This window comes from Choloepus didactylus, chromosome 19, assembly GCF_015220235.1.
Source record: "Choloepus didactylus isolate mChoDid1 chromosome 19, mChoDid1.pri, whole genome shotgun sequence".
Lineage (NCBI taxonomy): Eukaryota > Metazoa > Chordata > Mammalia > Pilosa > Megalonychidae > Choloepus > Choloepus didactylus.
The window spans coordinates 14,321,779-14,348,482 of NC_051325.1; the positions used below are offsets into that span (position 1 = coordinate 14,321,779).

Below are 26,704 nucleotides of genomic sequence, written 5' to 3' on the forward strand. Positions count from 1 at the left end.
CCCGTTCCCCAGAAGCAGGCAGTCGTTTGGGAAGCCAGCCCTTTGCCACCTATTCAGACAACGTGCAGTGTGTGCACAGTCAGGTTTAACTAGTCTAGCTCATTGCCTCCCCCTTCTTAATCATTTATTTACACCCACATCCAGTTTACAATACGCTGAGCCCGATCACTATGGTTACGGCTAGGATTTTTTCTGACCTGAGAACGCAAAATGAGTCCATCCTCTTTACTGCTCCCCTTTAAACCTTCTGGAGACTGACACGAGCTACACTGAATTCTATTTTGCACACGGAGGATCACGCTGCGTTATTTTTTTCCATCACCGTGAGTAGGTTGGATATGGCATATAGAACTTTAGGTTTCCGGGTTCTGGTGCCAAGAAGAACTGAGAGGGTGGAAAGTTCAAGTGCCTTCAAAGTAATTTAAAATGAACAATCAGACAACTGGCCACTAGGCCACTCCCTCCCTCCTACAGAGAACTGGGTCTGAAAGCAACCTCCCCGCTCCCAGTTCCCAAACTTCTGGAGAGACGGCAACATCAGCTCCTGGCCCTCCTCGCACACCCGTCGCATCTTGGGTCACCTCACCTGGGGTCTTTGGCAGATTCCAGTCCATTTTCCAGGCTGGCATCCGTCTGCACCATCTCTTGTTTTAGTTCTCCGATCTCTGAGGCAATTGTGTCAATGAGCTATTCAAAGACAAAAATAGTATGACGTCAGGAAGTGGAAGGGGCGTGGACACAGCCTGGGGGGCTGTGGGTACTTCAGCTGTTTCTGCAGGAACCGGAGTGATGACCACCCCCTTTTTTTTTTTTTTATTTTAAATCTTGGCTGGGTGAATTTCCTCTAACGAGGGGAAAAGGCTAAAGGGGGAGGAGGCATCTTCTCCTTCAAAAAGGGAAGGACTTAGGTTTCGGAATTGTCCTAAGAATGACACCCAGTTTGGTTTCTCAAACTGAACACAAAGAGGAAAAAAACAAATGTTGGTAAAAACAGGCCTCAACATTCATTCAGTCAAAGGAAAAACTCGAAAGGAATCCCCTGGGTTAGCACTTACCCGACTATTATTCTGGTTACAAAAATAACCTACTTCAAAGTCACAACCATAGCAGGGTACAACACAAACAGCGAACCCTAGGAACCACAGTTAATAGTACAATTATAATATTCTTCCATTGTTTGTAACAAAGTTACCACATGAACCCAAGGTGTTAACAAAGGCAAAACTGTGAGTGTGTGAGGGAATATACGGGAACGCTATTTTCTGCATGATTTTCCTGTAAACCTACAAATTCTCTAATGAAACAAAAAAAAGACATATACAACTTACAAGTTGATTTCCAAAGACATGAAAACGATTTTTCACCTTGCAGGCTGGTCTAACTTTTTGTGCCCACCATTCACCAGAATCTTTATTGGAGTTTAACAAGTGGTAGGAGCTGTGAGTACAGAACGGCAATTCTGAATTCATGCCACTCAGCTCACTATTTTTGTTTTTGCCTTTTTTTTTTTAAACAAATAGTAGTTATTTTTCATATAAATATTATTTATTTTAGGATGTAATTGGTTTATGATTAATGATATTAATTACATATCAATTATATAATAGTATATTAATTGTTACTTGTCAATTTGTTTATTAAATTAATAAATATTTTTAAATTTTCTTCATTTTAATATCTAATGCAGTAATTATCTATACATATAACCCATTAAGATCTCTGGCATCCCCAGTGATTTTAAAGATTATGCTCTTTAAATGGGTTGAGAACCACTGTTCTAGCTGATGACTAATGTTGTCGTGCCCTGAGCAGCTTTCATCTCACCCAGCTTCACTGGCGCTTACAGGGTGTTCTAAAATTTGGACCCCGTTTCTTCATTCATTAATTCAACCAACCTTTAGGGGCAACTCCCTCCCCCTCATACAGGGTACTAAGAGTGTGGAATAGATGGATAAGATCTCAATTTTCTTGGGCAAGGACATCCCAGGGAGACAGACAGACCATCAACACCAAGCATCGAGAAGTTCCAGAATGAAGAGAAAACAGAAACGTTACAGGGAGCAACCCGGGGCCCACACCAGGGACGGCTGGTCAGGGAAGGTCTTCAAGGAGGGACTGAGCCTGAATGCCCAGATCTCAGCCCAGAAGAGACGCAGGTAAGAGCCCCCCACAACAGAGGGAAGGTGTGTGTGTGTGTGTGTGTGTGTGTGTGTGTGGCATGAACCATCTCAAAGACCTTGCACATCACAGCATTCACAAATTTTAATTTTCCACCATGAATGTCACTGGAGGGCTTTACACAAGGGAATGATATTTTATTTCTCTTCTATGTACTAAAAGGGTCACCTTGGCTGCTGGGTAGAGATGGTTTACAAGGACAAGAGTAGAAGCAGGAAGACTCATCAGAAGGCAAATGCAATTAGTCCACGCAGGAGATGACGGTGGCTTGGGCCAGGGAGGTAGCAGTGGAACTAGAAGAAGGTGAATCTAGAACACTTCTTGACATGGAAATTGACAGAACTTGATGGACTGAGTGTGGGGGTGGCAGGAAGAGAAGAATCAAGGATAAGTCTAAGTCCTTGGCTTGAGCACTTGGATGGACAGTGGTGCCCTTGACTGAGATGGGGAGAACGGGAAAGGATGAGGCTTGAGGGGTCTTGGGGCTGGAATCGTGTCACCCCATTTGTAAATAGGACCTGTGAAGATGTTATTATTACTTAAGGTGTGGACTCATTTGTGAATACGAACTTTGAAGATCCTCTTTAAATGAGGCCAAATTGAAACCAGGCCTTTAATCGATATGCCTGGCGTCCTTATAAGGCAGAGGAAATTCAGATGGCAGAGAAAAACCACAAGAGGAGAGAAAGGCAGATCGCCATGTGATGGAGGCAGAGATGCATGCCAGGGAACCCCAAGGATTGCCACAAGCCAGTAGAAGAATGCTTCAGACTCTGGGAGAAATCACAGCCTGTCCAGACCTCAATTTTGGACTTCTAGCATCCAAAGCTGTGAGATTATAAACTTCTATTGTTTTAACCCAACCAATATCAAGGGGATATTGAGTTGGACTTTGGACAATTGAATTTGAGTTGAGTTGACTATTGGCCATCAAGGTAAATTTGTTAAGTAACTTTTGGCATTCAGGCTAGAGATATTTTGACATTTGGAAGTCACTGGCATATGTAATTGGTATTCCCGCGCCCTGTGACGGGGGAGTTATCGAAGGAGAGAGCGTAAACAGAGAAGGGGGTCAGAGCAAATGGCCTTGGGTACTTCCAACACTTAGAGGCCATGAGGGAAGCCATGTTTGATCCACCCCCTTTGGGTGTGTGACTAGGGTGAGAACTGGAGAGAAAATGATCAGGAAATTCCACTTCCCATGCATCCTAGGGGCAAAAAATCAAAAAGTGTGACCATGCCAAATATTCGAGGATGTGGGAAAACAGGAATTCCCATATGCGGATGTAGGAATGTTATTCATAGAGCCCCTTTGGAAAGTGATCTGGAAATACCTCGCAGAGCTCACAGATGGGTGTTTTGGTATTATGTGGACTTTTCCGTATGCTTAAAATATTTCATAATCGAAAGTATTAGAAAAATAAGGAAAAAAAAGGGTGGATGTGGATGAAAATGAAAGGAGATGGAGGAACCAAAAATAAAAAGGTGGGAGCCAGTGGGGTGACTGGGGCCTCTGCTGAAGCCCCACAGCCCCGGGGCTCCATTCCTATCACAGGGCTGGGAAGCTGCACACGGCCCAGCAGAGCCCTGACCCACAGCGGGTCAACCACCACCTGCAAAGCAGGAAGAAGGCTCCTACACACTTTCACCTCCTTCGCCCCTTATCATCTTTGTAGCCGCCATATTGTTCTGAACATAAAAACCCAAAATGGCCTTGTCCAGAAGTGGCTGATCTCCGGCTTGCCTGCTTCCTCCAGATACTGCTCATGGTGATACCTCTGCCTAAAACTGGAGGTTGAGGGGACAGCGCTGCATCTCCAGACCTTCTTGACCCACACTTGTCTATACCCAGACAAACATGAAGAACCTACACAACGTGGGTCTCTCCCAGTGGCACAGGGATAGCAGAATCAGGGGTACGGAGAGAAGGCGCAGTGGCCCCAAGGCTGATGGTGCAAAAAGACAGAGCTATCACTGGCTAGATGGCTCATGGGACCAGTGGGTTTTTCCAGTCCCATCTATCGCTTCCCTTCCTGCCCTGGACTCACCCATCTAGCAAATGGACCCTAGTTTATTGCTCAAGGGCAGGGCCAGCCTCTAGAATTAGTTTATATTCCCCTCCAGGCACCTTCACCAGCAACAGCTATCTCTAAAACACTCTTTCCTCCCAGAGATCATGACCAAACTCCCTATGATTGGATTTTGGGTGTTCCCCAAATTGTTCCAAATAAATTTGCCTTTGTTTGTTTTCTAAATTCTATAGACTTTTGATCTTATCCTTTAATGCTTTGCTCTTCCAAGCATCATCCTTCTCAGAGGGCAAAAAGAGATAACTTGTCAGCCACAGCAGGAGGCCAGTTTTAACCCATGCTTGCCCACCTTAAAGGAAACAGCAGTTTCAATGTAAGCACTTGATGCTGCTAATTCATTTCCCAAAACCCACTTACCCAACCCAAGGCCCCCATCCATTCCTGTACCTATCCAGAACGCCAATGCAAAGAGGAAGGGGCAGCTTAAACTTCTGCAAAGCCAGCAAGCAAGCGCTGTTTCCTACACCCCATTTGTCTGGCCAGGAGGTGTACCCAGACTGGGAAGGGGCAGTGGGACCAAGCGGCTATGATTCGCTTCAGTGCACCTGGTTGGTGAGTGTTTTAGTTTGCTAATGCTGCAGAATGCAAAACACCAGAGATGGATAGGCTTTTATAAAACGGGGGTTTATTTCACTACACAGTTACAGTCTTAAGGCCACAAAACGTCCAAGGTAACACATCAGCAATCGGGTACCTTCACTGGAGGATGGCCAATGGCGTCCGGAAAACCTCTGTTAGCTGGGAAGGCACGTGGCTGGCGTCTGCTCCAAAGTTCTGGTTTCAAAATGGCTTTCTCCCAGGACATTCCTCTCTAGCAAGCTTGCTCCTCTTCAAATAACATCACTCACAGCTGCACTCCGTTTCCTCTCCTTGAGCCAGCTCATTTATATGGCTCCACTGATAAAGGCCCACCCCGAATGGGTGGGGCCACACCTCCATGGGAGTATCCCACCAGAGTCACCTCCCACAGCTGGGTGGGGCACATCTCCATGCAAACAACCTAATCCAAACATTCCAACTTAATCCCCACTATTCTGTCTGCCCCACAAGATTGCACCAAAGAATATGGCTTTTTCTGGGGGACATAATACATTCAAACCGGCACAGTGAGAGAGGCCACCAGGTGGCTGGACAGTGGTTCTGAAACTGAAAAGCACAGCAGCTGCAGCCAAGAGAAAGTCACCTCCCCATGCAAAGCACACCAGATCCCACCCGATAAAGCCAGACCATTGTCTGGTGTTTTGTTCTTCTGGGCTGGGATGCACAGGAAGGCTTTTGAAAGAGAAAGGGGTAGAGTGCTTGTCTTCTGAAGCAGGGAGGAGGAGGGAGTTGGCAAAGCTGGGGGCTGCCTTGGAGGGGGAGAAGCCAGAGGGTGGGGGCCTGATGACAGCTGTAAGAGGAAAGAAGGCAGCAGGCCAGGGGCTGGGTCTCTGAGTTGGCCCCCTTCATTCTACCCAGAAAGCCCATGCCCTTGAGCCCCTTCAACCTCTGGGCCTAGCAAAGCAGGAAAAGCCAACAGCTCAAGATGCTTTTGCATGTTAACTGGCATCCAGGCTGAGGGTAGGAGAATAGTTTGGGAAGGCCCAGGATCTTTGAAATCACACCCAGGACTCAGCCTGGGCAAAGCTGGCCTGCCCGGCTCCTTGGTCTGGTGCAGGAGTCTACAGTAATTTGTACCATTTTGTAACCATGCTGGATAATCTCCCCGCAGGTGAGCACCACATAGAAGGGGTCACAGGTCAAGCACAATCTTGTAAAGTTTGCAGGCAGTTTAGCTTGCAGCTTGCGCCCAGCTGGGGGTTTAGCAGCATGGAGTTGGGGTGAGCACATTGTAACCAAGAAGTTAGGATTTAAGAAATAATTATGATTACTGAATCATCCTTTTTTACTTTGTAGTGTATTAGAGTAGCCAGAGGGAAATAACCTGAAATTGCTGAACTGTAATCCAGCTGCCCTGATCTCTGATAATGACAGTATAACTATACAGTCTTTATCTTGTGATTGTAAAAACCTTGTGACTGACCCTCACTTGTACTTGAAGGAATCATTCATTTGAGCAGAGAACCCACAGCTTTTGATTGTATCAGCACCAGCTTTGGGCTCAGAAAGACCTGCATTCAAATCTCATCTCTGTTCCCTGTTGGCTGGGCCACCCATGGATCCAGAGGAGGTGTCCTGAGCCTTTAAATCCTGGATGCTAAGGATGATGCTATCTGAGAGGTTGCTGGGGGTCAAAAAGCACAATGAGACTAAAGCGCTTTGCAAATGGCCCCCAAACACTCCCCATTCTCTTCCTGTGATCTTTGCAATTAAGCAGAGAGAAGATGCTAGAAGATACTTAAAGCAGACTCACAGGCCTCCCAGTCTGGAAAGGGCATTTGATTAAAAGCATCAGAGACACTTGACTACAAAGGACACTGTTCATAGATTCCAGTCTTCCTTCTGCCCGTCTGCCCTGAAGACTCAAATCTTCAGATCTACCCAGCAGACGCCTGTTTTCCCCCAATGGGGAGAGAGGTAGTTCTCAGCCAACACTGCCAGCCCAGGAGTAGCAGGGGGAGGGAAAAGGGAGGGACCCCAAATCTTGTTTTCTTTCTTTCTTTCAGGGTTAGATAAAAGGAGGAAAATTCTCTTGAAGGTCAAGTAAAAATAAAACAAGAAAGTATTTATAGAGCAAATTCTGATACACTGCTCTTCAAATTCCAAGTCCAACTCAGGAATGTTATCAGTGGCTTAAAAGGGATGGGTTGCTGACATGATAACGACTTGAAACCTAGGGTGTGGGAAAAGTCAAGGGCTTGGCTCCCAGCTATGGAATCTCGAGCCCTCAAATGCAATCACTTGGTCTTGGGGTGTGGTGGGGCCTTTTGCAAAACCATCAGCTCTGTGGAATTAAACCTACTGCCAGGCCCTGAAAAAACACGTGACCCAAACAGTTTCCTCTCTTTCTGCTTCCTCGGGGCTGGAGGAGCTCCGTGGGATGGTGGGTACACCCCAATTTTGGGTTTTGCTAAAGCAGCCTGGAAAATAAGCAGCTTCTTTCCAACCTCCAAGTGACTTTTGTCCCCAGGAACTATCCCCATGGGAACAATAAAGGAAGCCAGGCTTCTTCCCTTTGCTTGCAAAAGAGCATCTGGGGAACGATGCTGGGACATCTCAGAGGAACTATGTCTTTATTTTTTTAACTTTGTGCATTACACCTCCTCCCAAAGGTATTGACATTTATATATTTTTTTTCCTTAAACTGTTTATTTTTAGATGATCTCAAACTTACAAGATAGTTGCAAAACAATACAAAACCCATGCAGAGAATTTCAACCCATCCCCCTTCTCCCAGATACCCCAGTTTTAACATTTTGTCACATTTGCTGTATCATTCCATCTATCTATTGCATTTCTATCTTTGCAATGTAATAATAATTACATTTATAATACAAGAATAAATTCCCACTGAAAACATTCAATTATTGTGGTTAAAGCTAATCTCTCTTGACCATCACCCATAATCCCTTTCACCTACTCAGAGGTAACCACTATTACCCATTGCGTGTATATGACTCTTGCACGATAACATTTAGTAACCAAGAATTTAGGATTTAAGAAATGTTTATGGTTACTGAATCATTATATAGATATTTCTTTTTACTTTCTGGTGTATTAGAGTGGCCAGAGGGAAGTACTTGAAATCTCTGAACTGTAATCCAGCTGCCTTGAGCTCTGATAATGACTGTTTAACTATACAGCCTTCATCTTGTGATGGTAGAAACCTTGTGACTGACCCTTGCTTGTACCCCTTTATCCCGTTTTTCAACTTTAGAGTCTTATGATCACTAAAGACAGCCATTAATGTTTATTAGTGAAGGGGCTTGAGTCAGCCCAGAATTAACCCACCCCAAATCCAAAGTTATCTTGACAGACGGAGCTGGATCTAATCATAATTGGCCTGCCTGACATGCACAACATCTTAAACTTTAATCTACAAGTGACCTATACCTCATTATAATACTAAAAATCACACTCATCATCATATTAAGGCCGCCATTTTATTAGATATGTTCTGTGATTAAGCATGTAATCAATCTGCACAAGTTCAATAATTAGATCATCTCTAACCTCACCATCTCCAGTCTTGTGCTCATTATCCTAAAACTTGCCCATCTTTTGATACTATCAAACTGAGTTCCTGCAGTTCAGGGAGATGGATTTTGGTGCTGATAGGCCATCTGATCTCCTGCTTGGTGCCTAGCAATAAACTCTCTCTTTGAAACCCCAGTGTCATGGATTGACTATTATGTGCAACGGAAAGAGAACCCACTGATTTTGTTTGGTGTCAATGTTGTGCTTTTCTACCCAATGGGATCACACTGTATATACTGTCCTGTAACTTGCTTATTTCACTCAACAAAATATGAGACTCATCCATGTTGATACACGAAGCCCTAGTTCGTTTATTTTAACTGGGAATAATTTTCCATCATAGGAATAGACCACAAGTCACATATCCATTCTATTTTTGATAGACACATAGGTGGTTATTGATGTTTTGCTATCATAAGCAGTACTGCAGTGACCATCCTTGTGTGTGCTTTCTTGTGTACCTGTGTGAAACCTTGAGAAGATGCTGGGTTCTGTGCATTTACAATGCATTTACAATGTCCCCCCAAACGCCATTATCTTTGATGTAATCTTGTGTGGGCAGACATTATCAGTGTTGATTAGATTGTAATTCTTTGAGTGTTTCTGTGGAGATGCGCCCCACCCAACTGTGGGTGATGACTAATTGGATAATTTCCATGGAGAGTTGGCCGGCCCATTGGGTGGGCCTGGATCAGTGGAGCCATATAAATGAGCTGATGGGCAGAGGGAACACAGTGCAGCTGAGAGTGACCTTTTGAAGAGGAGCTACAGCCAAGAGGGACACTTTGAAGAAAGCCCAGGAGCTGCAGATGAGAGACAGTTTGAAGATGGCTGTTGAAAGCAGACTCTTGCTCCAGAGAAGCTGAGAGAGAGGACAAATATCCCAAGTGCAACTAAGAGTGACATTTTTGAGGAACTGCAGCCTAGAGAGGAACGTCCTGGGAGAAAGCCATTTTGAAACCAGAACTTTGGAGCAGATGCCAGCCATGTGCCTTCCCAGCTAACAGAGATTTTCCAGACCCCATTGGCCATCCTCCAAAAGGTACCCGATTGCTGATGTGTTACCTTGGACACTTTATGGCCTTAAGACTGTATCTGTGTACCAAATAAACCCCCTTTTATAAAAGCCAATCCATTTCTGGTGTCTTGCATTCCGGCAGCATTAGCAAACTAGAACACAAGGCTACTGGATGGTACCATCTTGGTCTCCAGGTGAAGCTATACCCATCTGTATTATTTCTGCCACTTACCAGGGTTTGATATTATAGATTGCCAATCTGATGGGTATTAGTGGCTGTGCCAGTTTGGATATATTATGTCCCCCAGAAAAGCCATATTCTTTAATGCAGTCTTGTGGGGCAGACTGATCGGTCTGTTGAATAGGTTGGAACCTCTGATTGAATTATTTCCATAGGGGTGTGCACCCCACCCATTCAGGGTAGGTCTTAATTAGATCACTGGAGTCCTTTAAAGAGAGCTCACACAGAGAGCAGAGTCACCCCAAGAGAAGCTGAGAGAGACATTTTGGAGATGGCCATTGAAAGCTGACGCTTGGAGATGCATGGAGAGATTTGGAGATGCTAGCCCAGAGTTGGCTCCAGAGAATTTAAGAGAGGACTCCCAGAAGCTTAGATGCACAGGAGCTGAAGAAGCTAAGAGAGACAAGTTCAGAGATATTTTGCACAAAGCCATTTTGAAATGCACCCCAGGAGCAAAAGACCAGCAGATGCCAGCCATGTGCCTTCCCAGCTGACAGAAGTGTTCCAGATGCCATCAGCCTTTCTTTAGTGAAGGTATCCTCTTGTTGATGTCTTGGTTGGACATTTCTGTGGTCTTAGAACTGTAAATTTGTAACCTAATAAATCCCTTTTATTTATTATAAAATACCAATCCATTTCTGATATTTTGTATAATGGCAGCGCTAGCAAACCAGAACAGTGGATTTTTACTATTTTAACTTGCTTTGCCCTGATGACATTTTTATTGTCTGTTTATATTTCTTCTAGGAAATTGTCTGTTCATTTAACAGCTGCCCATTTTGGAGGTTGCTTGATATATATATTTTTTAATTGAATTGTAGGAGTTGTGGATACGAATCCATTGTCTTTTACATATTTCAAATATTTTCTCTCAGTCTGTTTTTAGGTCTTTTAAATTTCCTAAGTTTTCAATGTCGATAGACTCAAACGTACCAAAGTTTTCATTATGGCTCTTGCTTCTCGAGTCTGGTTTAGAAAGACATTTCTTATCTCAAGGTATTAAACACAGTCTCCTCTATTTTCTTCTAAGATACATATAGTTTTGTCTATTTCTATATTAATTTATTTGAAGGCCAGGAGTTACTTTTGTGTTGGTATGAAGTCAGAATCAGGAGGTGAGGGACAGCTATAAAATGGCCAGAGCTCGGCTCCCCAAGACTCTAAGCACCCAGGAAAGGCTGCCTTAACCTTGAGGCATCTTGACAGGCCAAGGAACACACACAGGGCGCCGGCTTTTTCTAGTTCACCCTAAGGTTGGGGATGGCTCTAAGCTCTGCCCTTAATTTTTTATCCCAAATGGAGAACAAGTGATCACAACAGCATTTATAGAATAGTCCATCTTATCCCTACTGATTTCAAAACATCGCCTTTATTGCAATCAGAATGTTCATATTTATTAAAAAAACAACATTCAGTATTCTTTTTATTCCATTTTCTACTTTGGAGTTCAGAGAGAGAGAGAGAGAGAGAGAACACATCAAGTAGCACAGACCCCCCACTTCATACCTCAACCCATCCTCTGAGTTAAGTGAAATGAATCACTTTCTGCTTTTAGCTCAAAGCAGCAAACAATTATTATCTAAAGGAAACAAGCTCAGATGAATAATTTAATATTTTAAAGCAGAGTCTGGGCTAAATGCCCGCTGTGGGGCACCTTCCTCTCTTCTGCTTTGAGTGCTGTGTCCTTGAGTAAATAACTGGACCCCGAAATCTCCTCATCTGCAAACCAAGGCTAGCACGAGTCCTGCCTCTCGGGGCTGCCTGGGAGTTCCCCGAGGTGACATGGAGAAAGTCCTCAGCAGATATCCAACAGTATTTGCTGGTGAAGGAGGCCTGAGCAATTTACACCAGGCACCGATGAGAGAAAAGGGAGAGAGCTGGTTTAAAAGGTGCCAGAGGTGGGTGTGGGAGTGGAAAGGGAACAGAGCTGGGGTTGAAGCTGCAGAATGTGCTGCCTGATTTTAACTGTTCAGGGGCAGGGGCCCTTGTGTCATGCCCCTGAGAGAGACCCCCACCTCCTCTGGTCCCCACGGGCACTTTAATTACACGGGGGTAGGGGTAGACTATTTGAACTTAAGGCAGCCCCAGAAAATCCACGCCATGCCCCTGTGTGCTGTGGGGCCATCTGAGGGTTCTTCTAGGTGCCTGATGGACCAGACTGCTGTCCATCCGTCCTCGGATCAGAAAGTCCTGGCAAACATCAGGTTGTGCAGCCTGCCTTGCATAGAGGGCTCTCTAAAGCCACCCGAGATAGGTTTAGAGGAGCGGCGTCCCCCGGAACAGCCAGTCCCTGCCTTCAGGCTGCAGGAACCGCTTTGTCTGGCTGCACAGAAACCTAGAAGGACCCCCAAAGGCAGCCCTTACCCAGAGACTGATAGATGCAAGTACAGAGACTCGGGCCCCTCACTCCTGACTGGGACCACTCCCAGCTGAGACTTACCTGTCCAGGAACACCCTGTGGGATGGAGCCAGTCACCCTCCAGGGCACTTTGCTTGGTTGTGGACTCTCTCTGAGCCCCTGCCCTCCACCCAGGCTCCAACTCCCACTGTGCTATGGCTTTATCTTGGAAGCACTTCCTTCCCAATAACCTCTTTCACTACACGCCCTCAGCTCTGGGGCTGTTCCTGGGGGACGCACCCTAAGACACCCGAACCTTGCTGCCTGGCACTGCCCTTTCACCATTTAAAGCTGATGATCTGCCTGTGGGGGATTCCTGGAGCTAGAGGCTCTCCCAAATGGCCACCAACCCAGATACAAATGCCCCATCACAGGAATGCTGTCTTTTTGTTCATGGCTCTACCCTCTGTGTCCAGACAGTCCCTGGCATGCATTTCATTTGAATGAAAGAGTCCTCTTCCCTCTTCCGCTTAGTAACTTCCTTGTTCATTTTTCTTCCAGATGGGGAAGGAGGGGGTAAATGAGGACGTGAGGAGATGGAGCTCCAACCAATCCGATGTAACCTCAGATGGACACAAAGGAGAAGCAGCCAAAATTGTGGCATCCCGTAAAAAGATGCCACTCAAGGTTTTCAATTATTCACCACCCCAAACCACCTACTTGACTGTCCACCCAGATGACAGCAGCACTCTTTGGATCCGAGGTTAAGTTCTCATCAAGTGTAATAAGAACTTTGCTTTAAAACCCAGTGCTCCTAATGAATAAGCTGTAAACTGCTTCTGCCAACGTATAAGAGACACAAGGTGGCTCCTCCTTGCAAGGTGCTCATCACCAAACATGGTGGCAGGAGTGAGGAGCCGGGAGGACCCTGCTCACGGAGATGCCAGACTCAAAGGAAACTTCTAGTGGCCTGGCCCAGATTTAATTTTATGTTGTTGTTAAACTAAGTTTGAAATCATCCTGCAGATCAAACATCCTGATATAAACTGCAATTTGGTGCTTCCCTAGACAAAAATTTAAAAAAAAATTTTAAAGATAAATGTAGTGTCTTTTGTTCAATATATGAAATGTGGGAGCAGCTTGAAGCAGTCCTTCTGCCGAGGTCATGATGATTTTTGTAGCTGTATGAAGCCAGCACTGAGTTGGATTATTCAGTGACCTCAGAAGTCAAGAGAAAACCCTGTTACCGTGCTGATTTTGTGTCTCAAGGTTAAGTAACAAGCTAAACGAGAGAAACATCGAGAGGAGCTAAGTTGTTTCTGAGAGTTGGCACCAACATTTTCTACAGCCCTAGTTAGTTTCAGCACTTGGGTTTTAAGTTGTCTTTTGCACTTGTTTCTTTGTATTTTCAAGAAATGTTGATAGAGTCCTTATTAAGTTTCAGGCTCTGGATTGGCAACAGGGAGGAAAAACAGAAACACAGATTGGGCCTCACCAATTTAAGACACTAGCAATTATAAGACACACTTATAAAAGGTATACTCTCAAGAAAAAGAGCTGCTGATTATAATGATAACACATCAAAGACATTAGGATGCAGATGACTGCAGAGATGATAAACTGTGAAAATCAGTACACCTGAGAATTGACATGTGCTATTCTGTGTCTTCATGGAGTTCAAGTTGAAGACGCCTTCGGCTGTGTTGGTCAAATGCTCGTGGTGGGTTTGGTTTTCTCATTGGGACAAAGTACTACATGGGAACTAGCATCCTGGATACTACAAAATGGCGGCTGGGGAGATGACAAGTGACCAGCGGCAGCCCAGCCTCCCAGGAGCTAGCAGGTGCCCTGTCCAGGTGTGGCAGGTCTCCGGGAGGTGGAATGCCAGGGCTGATTCCCACAGAGGCAGCCAGCACCTCTGCCCCAGCTCCCTGGGGAAACACAATGCCTGGCGCCCCTTCACCTGGAAAATGAGAACAAAAACCTATCTGCAGAGCCCTTTCAGCTTTTAAGCATTCAGGGGGCTCCACTGCCAAAGGTAGCTCTGGGAGAGTTCACCAATAAAGTCAACCTTATCAACCTACAGATCTGCTCAGCCACAAACGGTTCTTCCTCCAGTTAAGAACATGATGCAAAACTAGGAATAAGGCAAAAATAAAAATAAAAAAAATCCCTTCCAAAGTCATAGTAGAACACCATCTAAGCAGCCTGCCTAAGAGTTACCTGGGATTTAATTTCATTTGACTTTGTTCTTTTGATTAAGGCTCAGACTCTGTAACATCAAATGCTAATATGGGGAAGACTGATAACTTGCAAATGATTTTTGTCTGGTAGAAAATATAACCCCAAAGATTTTATTGACCTCTGAGTCTTTAGCCAATTTAGTTATTAGGTTGAACCATATAAAATTGCACGTTTGCAGGTCAGAAAATTGTTGCATATTCAACAATACGAGGTTTATATCTAACCTTGTAGAGTTAAGATAGCAAAAGCTGGCTAGCAGCAGCCCATTAAAGCTGGTTCGGGATGGCATGCTTTTTTCCACTGACTCTGTTCCCTCATCCCTGCCATCCACAACCAGCTTTAACATCCTGCTGATTTCCTCATGAATGGGTTAAATTATGTATTTGTCTGAGTGTCATGTTTTTTACATTTTTAAGTCATGCATTGTGACAGGCTTGCCCTTTGAGGGAGCAGGAAGGGCTGGACTTCAGTTTCCTCAAGCATTAAATAAATCAATGGGTTTCTAACGCTGCTGCTGGCTCCAACACTTAGTGATTCCCAGCTGCCCCTCTCTGCCTTTCCGGAATGCAGTAGCATGGCTTCAGTGTCCACAAGCACTTCCCCTCACTACCCCCAACTTCCTACTCCACAGCTGTCATTGCTGCACATTCTATAAGCACAGGAGGTGAAAGATGATGCATCTTTTCTGGAAGGCAATCTGGATGCATATATAAACATCTTAAGACTGAAAACTACTGGAGTCAGCATTTCTGATTCTAGGAATTGGCTCAAAGAAATAATCAGATCCTGTATATGTAAAAAGAAGTCCTTGGTAATATTCATTTATAACAGCAAAAAAAGGAAGGAAGAAGGGCTAAATGTCTGCCAACAGTGGGCTGATTAAATAAGGCGTGGTACAGAAAATATAATGGAATACTGTATGGGTATTCAAATGGTGATCTGGATATATATTTTTTGCTATCTACAATATATATCTATATCTTGTATATCAAAGTGTTAATATATTGATATAGTTAAGTGAAAAACCCACATTGCAGAACAGAATGTATTCTATAGCTACATTTACATAATATATGTGGGTTCAGTTCTCTATGGATATATAATATAATATAATATAATATAATATAATACAAGCTATGATATGATATCATATCATATCAGCCAGAACAAAAACTCTGGAAACATTAGCATCAAGATGCTCACGGGCTTTATCTCCAGGTAGGGCAATTACAGATGGTATAATACTGTGATATTCTCTTTTTTCTTTTCACTTTTTTAATTTTTCTACAACAAGCATATTTTTTTTTTCCACAGGAAATAAATAACTATTTTCATTTTGGACAAGGTTTCCTTCAGAGTTCCTGGGTTCAGCCATGTAAAAATTTGTCATATGGAAGTGTCAGCAGTTGGTCACTTGGTTGATGAAGGCCTTGATGGGATGAAGGAAATAAGATGTTCTGTCAATTATCAGAGCTGAGTTATGTTCCCCATTCCCTGGCCCCCTCTCTCCCACAGGCTCAAGGCAGGGAACTTTTCCCATCAGATCTGTCCTATCCAGTTCAACTTTTTGGACAAAGCTGCTCAATTACATACCAGGGGTTGACGCTACTACGCAATGGAAGTCACCTCCTTCCACTAAACTTCAGTCCAAAACGTCAGTTATGTGCCTGGAGGTTTTCCCTTTTTTTTTCTAGTTAAGAAAAACTGAGTCGAGTCTGGGCTCTAATATTCCTTGTGCCCACTGCTTCTATGCAACCCACTCCTAACACCCACTGGTTACAAATGCTCTAAAGAGAACTGCAGCATGTGTCTGAAGTAGCATATCCCCAAATACTTCCCACACAACCCCAGCAGTGCAGGATGTGAATGTGTGTGATTTCCAAGCACAGGCGACTGCTCCAAAAACATCGGAAACATCCAATGACACTGGGTTAAACACTCAATTTCGCTGCAGACTTCTCAGAACCTTTAAGATGCTGATGTCCAGTGTGGGTCTCCAGGAAGGGACCTGAGGGTGCACGGGAGACCCCAGCCTCATGACCTTAGACCATCTCTGGGGACCTGGATCTGCAGGAACACGACGGGACGTGCCAATTTACAGACACTGAACAGGGCTCCTGGTGACAATAACTGCTACCTTTAAAACAAAACCAAACAACAGACCCACAGAAAAGAATGCAGTCAGGATTCAAACGGAAAGGTGTTGGAGAGATGGCCTCCATCTATAACTTGCAACATCAAAATGAAAATTTTGAAATAGAATATTAAAAAAAAATTCTGTACGCTGAATATAACACTGTCCCAGAGGTACATATGTTTGATTTAGGGAAGGAAGAAGGCAAGGGCTTATGAAAAGGGAATATGACTTTTAAGAAAATGTGAAGCTCGGTCATTTTTCAGTCTTGTGAAGATGACTCGTAACTCCGAGGGGGTGAATCACCGATATACTGAAACTTACTGAAACGCAAAGGGTTTGTTCCTCAATGAAGATCCTAAGCTTTGTTGCAGAAGTCTGCGGAGGCACCCTTGGCTTATAATTTCATATTGGACACATATAACAGGTACTCTTATTACCCAGCTCGTGACCTCGGAAGTCGCTGTCCCCTTACGCTGGGTGGGCTTTCTGCTGCAAGCTTCTGGAAGTCTCTGCCCCAGGGCTGAAGATGCTCCGTGGCTGGGAATGAGCTGGGAGCAGGCTGGAGTGATGGGGAATTACCGTCCTCGGGAGCAGTCCCCGGCCAGTGAGGGTCAGGAGTTGGTGCCTAACCACTTAGCTTCCTTGCCCCTTCCTGGGGCAGCCCTGACCATGCTCCTCGCAGTCCCCTAGAGTTCCCCGGCACAGCTGAGCCCCCAGTTGCCCACAGCCTTGCACTGGTTACTTTCCTTCTAGGTCTCACTTCCCTGCTCCCCTACAAGAGTTTACCGTGCTCACCTCCCAAATACACCACTTGCATTCAGACCTTGTCTTTGAGTCTGCTTCTGCAGAGCCAAACCAATGTTTTTCTCCCTCCTATAAATGCAGACCAAAAACTCCCAGATTCTCACTTGCATTTTGGATAGCCTTCCCCGCCCCTCAAGGCCATCCTTGCAGTTCTAGCTGCTCCCCTCCCAAGTTCTCCTGGGTAATCTGGGATACATATATATAGGGTATTGGGTCCCAAGTACTATTCTTTCAACACTGCTTTGGTTTGGGTTGTGGTGACCAGAACCAGACACAGTGTTCCAGGGCTAGCCTGGCCTTCTCTCTCCCCACACAAAGAAAACAAATTAAGGAGGAGGTCTGCAGCCTCTTTACCATTAAGCCTAAAACGAACAGACTAAATAGTCTCCAGACTACTGTTTCTCAAGCTTGAATGTTCACACGAATTACCTGGGGATCTCGGTAAACTGCAGGTTCTGACTCAGCAGGTCTGGGTGGAGCCTGGGGGGGTTGCATTCCTGACAAGCTCTGCAGGCACTGCTGATTGACAGAGCACCCTCTGAGCAAGGTTCCCGGGGAGTGACAGGGCCCTGAGGACAAGATCAACTCTTTTGCATGTCAATATATCCAGTGAATTGTTCAAATGGCCACACAGTTGGTGCTGAATATGTATTTGTTAAAACAAATGTTGCAGTTATTTGATTAATACTTCAATTCACTAATTTGATGTAGTTGCCCAGCTGCAAACAAGAGAACAGGAATTGTTCAATGCGGATGTCAAAGGAAAGTCCTTCTGATGATGGGAAAGAACATATTGGGGAAGTCCAGTCCGAGAACCTCAAAGATGACAAGGCATTGCAGGCATAGATTTGCAAATTTGTTATGCAAGTCGTTGGCAACTTAATTTGATGAAGACCTGCCCCCTTTGGTGTACACTGTGCTAAATGGACACCAAAAGAGGTGTGGGATATTGCACCTGTCCTGACAAAGGCTTACAAGTGATTGGGATGACCAGGCAGATAAATATTGAATGTCTAAGGCAGGAGGAGTGCTGACCACTGTAATTTGCTGGACCTAACTCATTTGCCATCTGGTCTCAGTAAAGCCCTGCTGATTCCTGAACTGATTGTGCTGTTCTTAAAGCCAGCTGTCTCTTCCTGCCAGCAAACACGTGGATTTGTACTTCCCAAGACAGGCTCAGGTTCACCTTCAGCCACATCATGCGTCTACCTGCACCAAAAACCCGGGCACCTGCCTGTAGGTGGAAAAATCTCCTTAACCAGAGAAGGTTTAATAGTCTAATTCAGGGCAAGAAAATAAGAAAATGTCCTTCAAAAAAACAAAAACAAAAACAAAAAAACCCAGAAGTCAGAAACAGGGTATCATAGATTTTTTTTTATAAAGATATGCTTACAGAGATCTTCTTTGGGGGAAATAATCTCTAATAACCCAGATCCAGTTTCTCAACTCTGGGATCCCCCAAGAAGGTAACAGTCAGCCCAAGAGGGCCCCCCGACTGTAAAGAGAAACCAACCTCCCTACAGCTGACTCCATGTGTCAACCTTTTGATACTGGAGCTAAAATGCAACCCCTCAGCCACGCCTTCCCCACACCTCTTTGTCTTCTATTTCCTGATGACATCAAATACTCGGGCTGAGGAAGAAAGACCCGCTATTCGTGCAAAACGATGCTTAGGAATGACAATCCAAGCAAAGGATGCCAGGGCTCTTTCCAAGGCTGGCCAAGTCTCTTGGAATCAGGTAGCTGGGCTGGGATGCCCAGGAGGGAAGTTCTGGCAAAACCAAAGGAGCCCGGAGACCTGCGAGCAAGCCCACACTCGGCTCTTTCGTGTCTATGAGAGATGTCTGTAAAATCCCCACTCTGTTTTAGGTGAGAGCATTTTAGTTCAGATGCAAACTTTGTCCACAGTCAGACAGTTTTTCTCTGGGTCCAGCTGAGCAGTACTTGAAGAAGACTCCTGGGTTAGGGCTGGAGTTTTAGAGATCTGCTTATAATGTTCAGTGTAATTCAATTATCAAAGCACACTGAGTGGATACTATGAAATAGGTGCAAGGTGCCGCCAAGAATCCACAGGGCATGGAAGTAAAAGCTGAATTAAAAGGAAGTCCTGCAGGTCCTTCAACCAAACCCAGAGGCATCCATGTCACCTGGGTCCGAGGCCACAGCTAGTCGCACATTTCCACGCTGGACTCGTGTCATAGAATCATCTATTTATTTCTTGATACCATATATAAGCATCACTTCAAACTACCAAGTGCCGGTTACGCAGGTATGTTGACTCTGAAAATGGATCAAGCTGGATACCGATTTAAGCACTTTTCCACATGCATGTTATACTTCAACAAAAAGTTAAACAAATAATAAAATGAATAAGACAATACCATTCGGAGACTAAAAAATCACGACAACTAAATGCAATGAGTGAGACTAGGTCAGATCCAAGACTTGGGGGGAAATAGCTATAAGGACATTACAGGGCAATTAACCTTGGAAGAACAGACTCTGGGTTAGATACGGTCTCCTATCAATGTTTAAGTTCTTAGTTTTGATAATTTACTGTGATTATAGAAGAAAGCATCCCAGTTCCTAGGAAATATACACTAAAGAATTTAGAGGTAAATGGTCACGATGTCTCCAATGTATTCTCAAATGGTTTGGGGAAATATATTACATATGTAACCACAGAGAGAGAAACAACATTTCTATATTTACAGACTATTGATTTATTATATACAATTGTGTGTGCGTGTGGAAAGGAAGAATGATAAAGCAAACTAAACAATTGGTGAATCTGGGTAATAAGTATATAGGCATCTCACACTATTCTTGCAACTGTTCTGTAAATTTGAAATTACAGCAATAAAAAGCACACGTGTGCGCACACACACTTAAAAAAGCTTCTAAAACAATACACATACTGAGCCATTGATTGTACACTGTGAGCCACTGAGTGTATAATTTGGATGGTGTGTGAATATATCTCAATAAAATTTGCATTTACAAAAAAACAAAAACTAAAACTACACAAAACAAAAAACAATGTACACTAGCATGGAAATCATGCTACCAGGAACCAGTTCCCTGAGTTCTCCAACACATCTCTAAAGTTCACTGTGCATGTTCTTACTGTGGGGAAATCTACCCATTGGAAAGTTTATCCAGCTCGGTTCCTTGTCCTCAAGACCTGCACGGCCAGCTGCGGGAGGTGGGCCACGCCCCTTCCTGCACAGCCTGGCTGGGCGCCTGCGCACTCCGACCACACCCAGCTCAGCCCCCTCCCCAGCTGCTGCTAACTGTGCCCCGGGGCGTCCACGCTGCAGGGGCCACCAGCCAGGCTGCCTCACGGGTTAGCCCTGGATCGCACAACCCTGTTTAAAGGTCTGCTTGGCTCCTACCACCTGTGGGATCTGGGGACAAGATGGTAACCTGTAAAGGAGATGATGCTACCTTTCTGGGAGGATGAAGGGGAACTAAATAAGGCAAGCACTCAGCATATAGAGGACATGAGCTCATACTAAAATAGCTGGGACTGGACCAAACATATGCTTGGTTGGGGCACTAATTCATAGGATCCCATGCATGCACAAAAAAGTTTGTTTTTTGATGCACTTACCCAGCACTTGGCTGTCAAACGTTCCATAAAGAAACACACTTAATTTTAGCATGCTACTAATCTTTGTGTCAATTTGGAAAATGAAAACTTTGTTTTTAATTACATATAAGTGGTAGTGGTGGGTCAAATAGTTTCCAGTATTTAAGAAACTAGAGTATTTAATCTGGTCTTGAAGGAAAGAGAGTGTGGGGGTGAGTGGTAGAGGTGGGAGTGGTTGCGATCCAAGGATGAGATTATAAAACTGGGTTTTTCTAGGGACAGGCAAATTGCCCTTATGTCCCTGAGTAGATTAGCAATTTGAGAATAGGCATGGTGTCCCCAAAGAGTATTTTTCCGTCACCCATACCCTAAACCCAGTGCCTTCCAAAGAGTAGCTATTCAAGAAAAAAAGGAACAGAAGGCGGGGCACTAACTTCTACTGCTGGTAAGTAATTTCCATCTGGAGTTTGATCCACAAAAGCTTTGAATGTTTAAGCTTGAAGCACAAGTTGTATGAAAGGTGAAGAAGTGCATTTTGTTAACCAGCTCCAGCCAACAATAGCTACCTTAATGAGTGGCTGCCACTGGGGCAGGCGGCATCTACGTCCATCATCTCAGTTAGTTCTACACTGTCCTTGTGCTCTCGTTAACCCCACCCTACAGATGGGGGAATGGGCTAGCTCAGAACCGAGGCTCCGAGAGTGTGGCCAATGTCACACAGCTGGGAATGGTGCAGCAGGGCTCGGAAGCCAGGGTTCTCTCACTTAAAAATCTTGACCAAAGGGGGTGGGGGGAAGGTAACAAATTAAGGTTACTGTGACTAAGAGATTTCAAAATAGAGTCGAGAGGCTATCCTCTTATGCAAGTTCCAGCTAGACATCCCAGATGGCCACAGTATGCCAAGCCCTTACCAAAAGTGGTCCTGCAATACCTAGGTCCCTGTGATGGTTAGGTTCATGTGTCAACTTGGCCAGGTGATGGTGTCCAGGTGTCTGGTCAAGCAAGCACTGGCGTAACCATTACTGCAAGGACATTTGTGGCTGGTTAATAAACCAGAAGGCTGGTTTATTAAATCATCAGTCAATTGGCTGCAGTTGTGTCTGATTACATCAACGAAGGGCGTGTCTTCCACAGTGAGAGAATGCAGTCAGCAGGATGTAATCCAATCAGTTGCTTGAAGACTTTCAAGCAAGAAAGTTAAGAGGACCTTCACTTCTTTGGCTAACCAGTGAAGCGTTTCCTGAGGAGTTCATCAAACATCTTCATTAGAGTTGCCAGTTTGCTACCTGCCTTACAGAATTTGGACTCATGCATCCCTGCAGTTGCATCAGACACTTTTATAAAATCTTATATTTATAGATATCTCCTGTTGATTCTGTTTCCCTAGAGAACCCTAACTAATCCAGTCCCTATCTGAGACTCTATAAAAGCTTCACTCACTCAGTTTATTTTTCAGAAACTTAAATCCTCCAGAGTGTTCCTATGTCAGATAAGTCCCCAAATGCAGAGGCAACAGCCTCTTCAAGAACATCAACCAGCTGCAGCCCCTCCCCCATAACGTTGACACCCCTTTTCAATATGAACAAGTTAGGGTGGTCACTGCCTCGATACCCCTAGAGATTGAGAAAGTGATTAAATGAGAGGAAGGGGTAGCAACAGACAAACTTAACAAAGGATTACGAATATGGAATCCTTATATTAATACTCTTTTTTAGATTCTAGGGTATTAGAATAGCTAGAAGGAAATAACTGAAATGGTGGCACTGTAACCCATAAATTCCTTGAAATTTGCTAACTACTTGTTGAATTGTACTTTGAAAGTTATTGCTGTTTTGTATATATGTTGTATTTCACAATAAAAAATGTTTAAAAAAAAAAAATCCATGATCTTTCTCCCCAGTATTCCACAAGGCAGGGGACACATCACTGATGAACTAAAAGTACTTTCGGGGCTTTATTACATTTGAAAAGATCAGCATGTAAACCCTTGGAAACCTCTGTGGCTGCCCACAGGCTGAACTTACCAGCTTTATCGCAGTCCCCCAGCCTCTCCCAGAATACATCCCCCGACCTCTCCCTGTCCCAGTTCAGCCTATCTCTGTATCCTCTTTGGCTCCTTGGAACTTCCTTTCCTTCAGTGATAAGTGGACAATGAAGATGCTCTCAGTGTCCAGTTGAAGGTTTGGCCAGAAGCCAGGCTGAAAGCTGGTATGGAAGTTTCTTTTGGTGACAGTCCAGGGCAAAAGCCCCAGCTGCTCTACCTAGAGCCACCTCTCCCCTTCCTTCCCAGAGGAAGGCTTTGATATCACTCTGATGTGTATGTCATATATAGGAGGTCATATCTTAGGACCCTGCAGGACATATGTTTTTTTTTTCCAGCTGGCCTCACATGGGCTTGTCCTGTCCATTAATGGTTAAAACATTTACAAATCAGGAGATAATACAAGCAAACAAAAAAATAATAATCCAGATTTCTAACTTCTTGAAAACTAGAAACACTGGGCTATTGTGGTGATGGTGCCCTCTTTAATGCTTCAGTTTGCCACAGTCCCCACCATTCCCTATTGTCCTACAATACTGAAGCCAAATGTCAGCTGCCTTCATCTGGGTTGACTTTACATTATCTGCCTGGCCCTTGCAGGCATCTGAGATTGAGACCTCTCATGTACTCATTTTAGCCATTTCTGATGACCTATAAGGGGCAGGCAGTGTGGGTCAGGAAAGAGAATGGATCAGGCTTTGGGCCTCAGCTCTGGGGGTCCTCAGTGATTGTCTCATTCCCTTTCTTGCTCTGCTCCAGTATTTCAGGTAGAGGAGTTATTTAAAAAAGTATATTACACCGTTAAAAATAAATCAATAAACTGCAAGACCTTGTGGTCTTGTCTCTCTTACCTCCCAATGTGGGAGCTTTGGGAGTCAGCCCTGGCCCACGTTTGGCTGTGCAGAATCTGATTAAGAGGCAAGAAGATAAACAGAAAGCTAGAGGCTGCAGACAGGCGAGAAGATATGCATAATAAAGACGCAAAGGGGTGGGGGGGGGGTGGGCGAGAGACAGAGGAAATCAGAGTTGACCTGGAGTTTCAAGAGCCGCGAGAAGGGGACATTTTTGGAGAGCGCTGCTTGGCACATGAACACCGCCTAGATGGATTCCAGGAAAGGTTTCAATTGCATGCCGGATTTCTCAGTTGATGGACACGATGCTAATACCAGGTGAGCTTTACAAGGGTGGCACTCAGGTCAAATCATCTCCCTCCCCTATGCCAACCCTTCCTGACTCCCAATTGCACTGAGACTGGAATCCTGACTCCTTGCCCAGCTGGCAGGACAAGGCCCCAGGGACCTCCCGCCTCACTTCAGCCTGCCCTGCCCCCTCCACCATCCATTACCCTTGTGACCCAGTTCTTCTTTTAGAACTGTGTCTTTAAGACACGGCTCCCGGGCCTCTGCAGACGCCGTTTCCTCTGCTGAGAATGCTCTTCTCCTGGCTTCTTTCTCTGCTGCAGAGCTCAGCTTAAATTAAATGTCTCTTCCTCTGAGAAGCCCTCCAGGATCATCCCGGGAGGTAGCCTGCCCCTCTTCTCCATCTTTCAGATCTTGGGTTTGATTGTTGTCTGCTTCCCCTACCAGATGGTTTGCCCATCACCATCCACTCAGTGCTCAGCACTGGCCCTGCCACCACAGGTGCTGGATAAATGTCGGTGAAATAAATGAATGCAAATAGGTATACTGCATGCACATATGCATTACACATTTTTCATTCATTCATTCCTATTTGTTGAACACCTACTATTATAGGCCCAGGCGATACAAATCCAACAAGACATAATCTCTACCTGCAAGAAGCCTGCAGCACAGTGGGTGCTAAATACGTGCTCACATTTTTCTTACTTCCATTTCCTTTACTTCTGGAAGGCCTGCCCCAGAGACAGCAAGAGAAACCTCAAACAAGGGTTACTTTCCTGATCCACAGACCAGACCAGAGTTTCCCAGCCTTGGCACAAAGGACATTTGGGGCCAGATAATTCTCTATTGAGGGAGGCTGTCCTGCGCATCAAAGGAAGTTTTGCAGCATCTCTGGCTTCAACCCACTAGAGGCCAGCAGCTTTCCTCGCACCCTGCCCTGGCCCCCTCCCCTCCCCCAATCCCCCCAGTTGTTACAACCAAAACAGCTCCTGGGAGCAAAGTCGCCCACCCTGCCTACCCTGGTTGAGAACCCTGGGCTAACTGAATGGGCAGTTCTGAAGCAACCCAGAGCACTCACATCTTGAAGACACCAGCATCCAGGGAGATGGAGACAAGCCCAGATTCCGGAAGTAGAGTGAGAAAGTGAAAGCTGCCCCTGGCACGTTCTCAACTGAACATAAACCATGTGCGCGGTTTGTAAACTGATCGGACAAGGCCACCAGGGACCAAGTCCCAAGCCAGAGAGCCAAGGACACTCAAACCACAAAAATGACTCAAGAGCCCCCTCTTCTGGCAGCCACGAGTGCCAGCAACTTTCACACCAATGACATCTCTAGCTCTCTTGATTCCTCCCGCCATCTTGATAAAAACTCACAAGCTACTAAGTGGGTCACCGAATTGACCCCACTTCCTGACAACACCTAGATTCTCCTTTAGGGCTGCCAGATAGAATTCAGGAGGCCTAGTGTCATTTGAATTGAATTGACTCATTTTTTAGTACATCCCAAATATTGCATAGGACATGATGTTTACATGAAGTTCAAATGTGACTGGGTGCCCTATATATGCTTAATCTGCAACCCTACTTTCCGTAGTTTTATTCGGCACAAGCCCAAATCCTATAATAAGCCCCTCCCAACTCTTATTATTGAGAACTCCCACCTCGTTTCTCTGGTGTGTGCTCTTCTTTGCTGCAGCAAGCCAGTAAACCTAACCTTGACGAAGGATGTGTTCCTGGTGTCTTTTGGAAGAACGATACCTACTTTGAGGTACAAAACTCTGCAAGGTAGCCATCTGAAATGGATCATGACGGGTGGCCAGCAGAGGATAAGCTTGGGGACGAGAAGCAGTGGGAAAGTAGAGAGAGGCTCACATCTCAGTTAACAAGCATCAAACACAGGTGACCATGTCATGGACAGTGGTGGGAAAGGAGAGCATGCTGGATCCCATTTCTGAGCTGGACAAGCCACCTAAGACAGCATCTCAACGTCCCAAGGGGAGTACGATGGGGTGCTAGGTACCCCCTCTATGCAACTCCTTCCAAGTTTAGGTGCAGCCACCATGGAACCAGCACAGAATTTACTCCTTGTCTGACTATGGGGAAAGTTAACCCTCTCCCTGCCTCAGTTTCCTCATCTGTAAGTGGGGATAATAATAATGTGAGGATTTAGAAAGTTAATATTTTAAAGTGCTTATAAGAATGCCCAGAACAGTGTTTGTTAAATTAAACATAAATGTTAAAAAGTAGCTAGATAAGGAGGAAGGCAGAACTGTGCAAACAAAGTGGTACCCAAACGATAGTTTTCACTGAAATACCAAGCATTTAGCAAAGTCCAAGTTACTTCGGTTAGTGCTTTTGTTCCTTTGGCTAATGGCAGTACACACCAACAACTGAGCTGGAATGTTTGTTTTTAGCTGGCGAGCTGAGGAGCTCTCAACGCTGAATCATCGCATATGTTGAACACAAGGGCACCTGTGGATAAATGCAGACAGCAGGATTCCAAGGATCCAGAGGGCAATTTTGCTTCTGGATGCCATAGGATTCTGGGCAGTGGAGTCACCCTGCCTTTGAGGAGCTCCATAAGTGTGTGTGTGTGTATGTGTGTGTGTACGCACATGCCATAGCTTTTGAGAGAGAAAATAAAATGGGGTGCAAATTTTTTTTTTTCTGTGTGGATGGGAAAAGATATTATCAGCCAGTGGTCCTAACACTAGGCTTAGAGAGGGTAATTTATTATTTAT

The 26,704-nt window shown here is 44.8% G+C and overlaps 1 protein-coding gene across 8 annotated transcripts in view; it reads right to left on the reverse strand.

Moving 5' to 3' along the window:
• Positions 1-26,704, reverse strand: part of RIN2 (Ras and Rab interactor 2) — a 249,289-nt gene that overhangs the window by 65,990 nt on the left and 156,595 nt on the right. For 7 of the 8 annotated variants that reach the window (XM_037810948.1, XM_037810950.1, XM_037810951.1 and 4 more), the window contains one exon: positions 587-687. In XM_037810948.1, the coding sequence (XP_037666876.1) occupies positions 587-687 (101 nt within the window). Of the gene's footprint in view, positions 1-197; positions 410-586; positions 688-26,704 lie in introns of all 8 variants that reach the window. The other variant, XM_037810953.1, reaches the window with a different exon arrangement.